Source organism: Mesoplodon bidens (genome assembly GCF_964165515.1).
Source record: "Mesoplodon bidens genome assembly, chromosome: 5".
Taxonomy (NCBI): Eukaryota; Metazoa; Chordata; class Mammalia; order Artiodactyla; family Ziphiidae; genus Mesoplodon; species Mesoplodon bidens.
Window position 1 is genome coordinate 64,024,744 of NC_138161.1, and position 8,560 is coordinate 64,033,303.

The following is an 8,560-nucleotide window of genomic DNA, read 5'->3' on the forward strand; positions in this document are numbered from 1 at the left end:
GGCTTACACTTCGAGCACATCTTTATTTAGAAAGCTACGTTTCAAGTGCTCTAAAGCAACCTGCGGTCAGAGCTGACCACACTGCACAGCAGAGTTCTAGTAGCTTAAGAAGAAAGAGAAGGTGATCAAAAGGAGTTTACATGCGGGTCCCAGGGGCTCGGGCGGCGGGAGCAGCGGCAGCGGCCAGGCAGCCCAGCTTCGCGAAGGCTCTGCGCCCGCAGGCACCCGGCCCGCGCCCGCCCCGCCGCTACAGATGGCCAAGAGGAAGGTCAGCTCCGCCGACGGGGCGGCGAAGGAGGAGCCTAAGAGGAGGTCGGCGAGGTTGTCAGCTAAACCGGCTCCTGCAAAAGTGGAAACGAAGCCAAAAAAGGCGGCAGGAAAGAATAAATCTTCCGACAAAAAAGTGCAAACAGAAGGGAAAAGGGGAGCAAAGGGAAAACAGGCTGAAGTGGCTAACCAAGACACTAAAGAAGACTCACCTGCAGAAAATGGAGAAGGTAAAAACGAGGAGAGCCCAGCTTCTGATGAAGCGGGAGGGAAAGAAGCCACGTCTGATTAATATCACACACCTGGTCCTATCAGGGGTCCCTGTCTCCCTCCTTGTACAATCCAGAGGAATATTTTTATCAACTATTTTGTAAATGCAAGATTTTTAGTAGCTCTAGAAACATTTTTAAAAAGGAGGGAGTCCCACCTCATCCCATTTTTTTAAGTGTAAATGCTTTTTTTTTTTTTTTAAAGAGGTGAAATCATTTGCTTGTTGTTTATTTTTTGCTACAACCAGAAAATAGTGGGATATTGAATATGGAAGGCTTTGGTTGTCTTGGGTGTCAGCTTAACCTTCCACAGATGGGGAGGGTAGCTTTTATATCCTATAATACAAAGCATACTAAATGGCAGTTTGGAGACAATTGTGCATTTAATGTCTTAAACGCTTTAAATTACTTCTCTTCCCATGTTGTTTTTGGTAGAATTGTTTCTTAAAGCAAACCACTCACCCCTTGATCTTGGCTCTCCTGGGCAGAATTCTGGGCACTCTGTAACATCTTTGGTCATGGTAGTCCAGTTCTTCTAGTGACTGTTAATGTGCTGTGGACGACTGACAATTTGAGTATGTAGTGTATATGATACTAAATTATGAATTAGTGGGGCTTACGATGTAACAGCATATTAATATTTGAAGGTATTGGTACTTGATATCCTGTGAAGGAAAATTTGCCTCCAAATTTTAAGCTGGAAAGTCACTGGAATAACTGTTCAGAAAAGAATCTACATGATTTTTTAGATTTTTGGTACATATGTTGAGAATTGTGTACAAATTAAAATGTGTACTGATCCTCAAAACAACCAATAAAATCTCAATTATGAAAGAAAAAAAAGGAGTTTACATGAAAATGAACTCATTTCAGAATGGGGTATTGAAGTATAAAAAATTATATATCAATAATTGGAGGTGGATAAAATTTCCATCTACTGAGAATGAGGTAAGACAAATTATAGGGAATCACGTCGAGTGAAATAAAGGGGGAAGAAAAACAAACACTGGGGGAGCAGGTGTTTCCCATTCATTGTCACTCACTCACTCAACAGAAAGTTACCATTCTATCCGGTTGCATAGAGGAGAACGCTAACGCAGAGAAAAATTCAGTCACTGGCTCGAGTTTCAACTTCCTACTAGTCTATGAATCTGTGACTACCCAAAATCAATAGTTTGTATCTATCTTATTCTCATTGCCTATAGTGGAAAAAAAAAAGGAAAAATGAGGTATAATCTGCTAGCTGACCTGAGTTGCTGTTGCTGATGAGGCAGAGACGGGATTTGCCAAGAGCAAGGGGGTAGGAGCCTAGAAATCTTGCCAAGGGCTGTGTTTCAAAGGCTTTTGCTCCAATCCCTAGGCCTGTAAGGTGCTGCAGGAGGGGAGCCAGGCCCACAGCAGCTGTTGTACTAGGCAGTTGTTATTCTGGGGACATGGACCCACTGTTCTCTTGGTACAGTTGAAGACAGAAAGCAAAAGATTGGGTTTGACAGTAGTCAGAGAGCATTGGTGGAAAAACAGGAGAAATTCCTGCACGTGAGGTTGGTGAAAAATCAGGGGAGCTTGTCCAGTGACCTGGCTCTGGATTTTCAGACACTAGGATAGATTCTTATCTGACTTACACAAGCTCAGTATGTCTCCTGGTTTGCATTTTAAGTTTTAAAATAACAGTCTTACTCCAAACTGTCCATGTGAAATGCAGATCATCTACATTCTGTGATGTAATCCACTTGGGTCACGGGGGTGAGATTATCACATCGTTCTCATACAGACAACTCTTTTAGGAGAACTTGGAGGAACAGAAAAGGGGCATCAGACAGCTCTAATTAGCCTTACTTTCATGAAAACTGAATTTCATGAAAATCAAGTTATTTTCAGCTAAGGATCACTGCTGAGAGGAAAGAAAAACCAAATGAGCTGAAGAGTAACAAGACCCTCTTTAAGAATGGATTCATAATGAACTCTCCTTTCTATTTGGATAAGTAGTTTACATGTAATTAACCTATAGGATTGTGAGAGAGTTAAAAAGTTGACCATATTCATTCATTCAAAAGTTCCGTCAACAGCTGTTGTTTGAGCATCTACTCTGTGCTAAATGCTATTCTAGGCTCTGATTATAGACTAGTGTGGCAAAGGCTGCTAGCTGATTCCTAAACCCATTTCCTCTTCTTGGAAACACAACTAGACTGTATTTTCTAGACTTTGGAGTTAGGTTTGGATGTGACTGAGGACGAGCCAATAGACTATAAGAGAAAATGTTGCTTCTGCCCCTGCCGTGTGTGATTCTCCATGAGAAGCTTTCACCGACTATATTGACCTTGGGAACTACATTGAAGGTCGTGGACCACATAGAAGAAGGTGGCAGAATCACCCTTTAGAGGAGAGAAGTAAGAAAACTGGTTTTACAGTTGAGGTGAGCTAGAAATAAACTTATTATAGCAGCTAGTGCAACCTTAGATAATATTAGCATGAACAACAGACTTGCTCAGTGCCCTCTTGATCTTATATCCCAATGAGAGACAGACAATAAATAAGCAAACCACATAAATATATTTGGTTGTACATGAAAATGTTAAGCCTAGTTATAGAAGAAGCCCCCATGGCTCAGGTTCATGCTAAAAGATTAAAACTGTTGTTGATACAAGAAAAAAATTACGTTTGACTTTGGAATAAACAATCTCTTTCTCTCTTCATCCTACCTCTCCACCCCCTGCCCAACAGACACACATACCTCTTTAACCAAGTACCTAATTTTCTGAAACAGTGGTGGACTTCACTGCATGCAGTGAATAAGAAAAACCATATCATCTTAGAGATTTCAGTTTCCTGTTTTCTTTCCTGAATGCTATTCCATTGTAGAAAGATATAAATGCATCTTTTCTGTAAGCAATAATGAAACATTGGTTGGCTGGTTAATTTTCTTCCATAAACAAAAGCAGAAATACTGAATACATCACCTGGTGGTAGAGCAGCAGAAAGATGACTGAGGTGATACTTAAAAGAGTTCTGAGATCCTGTCCTAATTATGTGATGGGAGCTAAAGAAGCTACTGCTGAAGTCTTAGTTGCCTCATATACAAAACTGGAGTTTTGGGCTAATTGACCTATAAGATTCCTCACACTTCTATTTCTACTTTCTGAGCCAGAACACAAACTTTTTTTTTTTTTTGAACAGAAAAATGGTAGATGGGTGGCTCAAATGCAGTGCTTGGGAGACATTCTGCCTAGTTTACAGGTTCAAATGATGGGACTCAGCATATGAACTTGGAATCCTTGACTCTCTGTTAGAAGCCTGATGCATTACCTAGAAAAAGGAGGCTAAAGAGACATTGGGAAATCCCAGGTGATTCAGAGATTCTGTTTGAATTATCCAAAAACCTTCCCAGGACTTTTACTTCATTTGACCCCTGTACTTCTGAAGTGTGTGTGTATATATGTATATGATTCTGATTTCCCAAAGATCTGAGCCTCCTTTGCCCTTTGACGCTTCAACTTTTCAAAATAAGAACTGTACTGTTTTTAACAATTGGGTCTTTCTCCCCAGCTCCCCACCCCCGGTTCAGCTTCTCTCTTCTCTGTGTTCTCCTCTCTCAGCCCCTCTCAACTGTCTCGCTACTGATAGTGTACATTGTGATTTAAGATACTCTGTGCTTTTCCCTTCCTTACCACGGTGCCTTTGATTCAGATACAGACAGATACATTATTGATCAGATTTTGGCTGCTCCTCTTAGCTTGCTGGTGTTACACTCGTAAATAATAAGCTCATAAGAGAAGGAGAGTGAGAAGAGCCTGCCTCCTTTTATAAAGCAAGTGGATGACAATGTTACAGCCTCCGTTTTGGCATCTTTAAGAAAGGCTACCTGCTTTCCCACTGGGAGCCTTCGTTTGTTTGGTCAGGCCACATCACTGTGCAGAGGCTAGTGGTCTACATGCCGGACAGTGAAGGCCTGCTTGGATGAAGAAGACGAAATTTACGTAGATGGAGGACCATTTTTTGTTCCATGGTGGATAAGTGGTTGGGCTTCTTTGCGAAGTGTTCCATGTAAATCCTAAGTAGCTATTTTTAACCAGATTCTTTATAATCCTATTTATTTTTTGCCACCAACCTAGGATTGGGTCTTCAGACTCTGAACCTACATCCTTCTCTAGAGGCAGAAATGCTGGGAATTTTCTCCTGTGACCTAGTTTTCAATACCTTTGCTGGATCCTTAGAGACATGAGTGAAAAAGCTACAAGAAAGATTTATCTTACCTAAAATTTCCTTCTTCTTTAGACATTTAAACACCCTATTTCAAAATATCAAATTTTTGAGTGCTCATATCCTTTAACCCAATAACTCTACTATTGTAGTTATGTTTGCAAAAGCATGTGTATGTGTGTGTGTTTGTGTGTGTGTGTGTGCACAGACATATACATACAAACTTGATTATTCTTCTTGTAATAGCAAAACCTGGAAAAAACTTGGGGGCTACTTAAATAAATGGTCATCCATAGAGTTGAACAATATGCAGCTAATTTAAAAATAAAATAGCTATATATGATGATTTTGAAAAATCTGTTACATTACTAAATGGGAAACATACTTGCACAGGCTGGACTCTTTTGTCAAAATTTTTATCTATCTACTATCTATTTATCTGTCTTTCTGTCCGTCTGTTCATCATGCATCCATCCAGATACCTCTGCTGGTTTATGTATATTAAGCATTTTATATTTTACTAAGAGTGTAGATAAAATCTGTTAACAGCAACTTCCTCTAGGAAGAGTGACTCTGGGAAAGTGAGATTTACATGTTATAGTTTACCTTTTCGTGTTTTTTGAATTTTTAACTTGGTGCGGATATTGCTTTTATTTTTCAAAGATGTCATGTCAGCTGAGGTAAACTGGATTCTGATACTATGGAGGATTCTTCTTCTTTTTTTCTTTATATATTTCAAACCTGTATAAGTCTTGTTTTAAAATGCCCTAATATGAAGGCTTAATGGTTATATAAAAATATGGTTCCAGTCACTTTCCTGAAAATGAATTTTGAAAGACGAAGGGAGAAAATCACAGGGGCTATAAGTCCCTGATTGGTGAGAACACACGGAGTGGGCAGAGGAAAGGCCTGTGAAGGGACAGGAGTGACACTGAGGGATGTGCTTCCTGCGATGCACAGAAGTGAGGCGAGAGAGGGCTGGCAGTTAGGAAAATTGGAGTCTAGCCCTGCTCTGCCATTTCCTGCCCTCTTACACATATCACTTAACCTCTCCCAACCTCAGTTTCTTCATTTATAAAATAAGGGAATTGTGTTGGATGATTTCTGAGGTGCCTTCTAGCGCAGAAATCTATACAGTTCTATGAAACATCAGCCCACATAATTGGCAGGAGGTGGCAATGAAATAAGGTCCAGAATATGACTCATCTTTCAATGTACATTTTCTCTGTCCTTTGACAGAAGTAGTCAGTAGGTCTTGTTTTTTCCTCCTGTTACTCTGATAGTAAGTCAGGATAAACTCCCTATAATGGATGCCACAGAGACTTTTATTTGTGGGGAAAAGCTGAGCTGGCCCAGAAGTGCCCATTTGACAGAGCACACTTCTAGTCAGAGACAGCAAAGGCAGGTACAGTGAATGAATGATAAGGTAGATCAGAGTGATCAGAGTTTTAGTTTAAAACCAAAAAAAAAACAGAAAAAAATACATCATTCATCATATGAAATTTTGCAGTTTGTGGTATTTTCTATTTTATCTGACTCTGCCCACCTGTCCTTTCTAAAGCCTTTCAAGCCCACTAGTGTTTTCTATTCCAAAACTACAGAGTAGAAAGAAGCCTGACTCAATCCCTGCCATCCCAGCATACTGTCAAGTTACCATGATCCTTTAAAGCCCTTGGCTTGGGGTCATGGAAAGAATGAAAGTCAAAAGTCGGGTGATCACTATTTCATGGTGTGACCTAGGAAGGCCAATGCAACGTGAGAAATACTTCTCGAGCCCCTACCACATACTAGGTAGGCATCGTGCTAAGCATTCAGTATTCAAAGGTCAAGGCCCTATGTTGAAGAAGATAGTGGTCTAAAGAGGGAAGGATCAACATATTTGTACCTACAGTACAAGTCCCACCCCAGAAGGCCAGACCAGAGCTATGGAAGTACAGAGCAGGGGTTGTTTAGCCTGCCAAAGGGTCATTTGAGCTGGGACTTAAAGACAAATAACCAATATCCAGGATCTCCTTTTGCTAACAGTTTGTGGCCTTACTGTAACAGGGAAAATATCTCCATTTCTCTGCATGTGACTGCCCCAGAAGTGTACATGTGTGAAAAGAGCAAGCAGGTCATCTGAAACATGGATGAAGAAAGACCCAGAAAGAGCAGAGCTGCTCTGGGAATGTGGAAGAGTAAGGGAATGGGGAGCAAACCAGGGAAAGAATGGGCCCGAGAAGGAAGTAACGGGGTGACAGAACAGCATACGGGGGGGGGTGAAACACTGTGGTGGGCTGTGCCACTAAGATATTGCAGATTTCATTCCAAAATGGTCTTGTTTACCTTCAGAGACTGTGTTTCACTGGGCATCCTATAGTAACTGCTGCTAGAGTACATCTCCTTTCATATAAGGTCCCCTGCTGTCATGAGCCTTTGGCAAAGTGGAACAAACCTAGCAGCACCTCTAAAGTGCGGACACCCTGCTGGGGTGAAGATGAATGGAAACGCAACTGGGAAGTATTTCACAACCAGGTGTGAAGAGGTAGAGAAAGGAAAGAAAATATTTCTCTCCTGGAGTGATTTATACTAGATTTAGACAAAGACTCATAGCCAAGTATAAGAAGCAGCTGTAAGTCACTTGTGAAAGAACAAATACTGTATTTTTTTTCCCCTGAAGCCATGTGTTAAATCAAATCAGCAAATATTTTTAATAATATCATTGTTCTCTAAATGTTGTCATTGCTTGATTTATTTACCCTTCTTTGAGGAGAGTCAGTCTCAGAACTGCCAGAGTCACAGGGTCAGGGAGAAAAGGACAGGATATTAATGGTTGACTGATACTATTTTCTTTTGAGGAATAAATTAAGAGTCTCTGCATCTTCTCAAATCCCAAAGGATGTCCCACAGTACTGAAAATTTTGAGGCTAGACTTGTCCCTGGTTTTTAAGAATGATGAGTTTCCATAAAGGTCCTATTCAAATGTCAATTAATAGGCCAATACCTGAAGCCATTAACCTGTGAAGTCATTATGCAGAAACAGTAATTTTGTCGTGTAATTATAGAGGAAGAATCAAGGTAAAACAGTACTGCATTTTGATGCCTAATAAGATATCGAAAAAGGGGAAGAGACATTAATGACAGATAACATCTATTTCATTATTTTAAGTGTTTAAGTGGAGTCTGAGAAATATTTACCAAGCCATGAGTTGCTCAGTGTCATAGTTAGAATATCTAAAATTTTGCAAAATGGGGTATTGTGTCTCAGGGTCTGGAGAACGAACGATACTCACTTTTTTCAGGTTCTCGACAGTATGTAGTTATATGGATTGAGCTGCAGAGTGCCCTAAATCCATATAACTACACGCCGTATTATCATACAGTTTTAACTTTATTGCGTATATGGAATTAAGGACTTAAGATACATAGCTTTTCCTCTAAATCACAAAGTGAAATATTCAAGGTCCTTAATTGAGGATAATGTGAGAGCAAAACCAAAAATAAAACCCTGAGCTCCCAATTCCCAGTCCAGTGTTTTCTGTAGATTCCACTGTTTCTGAAATACCAAAGAGAAGAATTCTGGAGAACACCTCATCACAGAAATCACAATTCAAAGAGAAATCAGAGATTTCAAAGCCATCTGACTGGCAAATCCATGCCATTTCCCAGACTTCACCTCAGCCCCTGGAGCTGTCACCTTCAGAGGCTATGTGATTTCATGCAGAGTGTGTGTTCAGCAGTTTGGCAGACAGGTTAAGGCCACCTGAGAATACAAGGGAGCGTGATCATGCATATGTCCCAGGAACAAGTCTAGAAATTAAGAGAGTAAATAAATGAGAACTGTGGGT

The 8,560-nt window shown here is 40.4% G+C and overlaps 1 protein-coding gene across 1 annotated transcript; it reads left to right on the forward strand.

Moving 5' to 3' along the window:
• Positions 1 to 253: 253 nt before the first annotated feature.
• On the forward strand, positions 254 to 915 carry LOC308618023 (non-histone chromosomal protein HMG-14-like; the record flags this gene model as incomplete). The annotated part of the gene is made up of 1 exon (XM_081235400.1): positions 254 to 915. The coding sequence occupies one exon, from the start codon at positions 254 to 256 to the stop codon at positions 557 to 559; it is 306 nt and encodes a 101-aa protein (XP_081091526.1). The 3' UTR covers positions 560 to 915.
• Between the last annotated feature and the right edge of the window lie 7,645 nt (positions 916 to 8,560).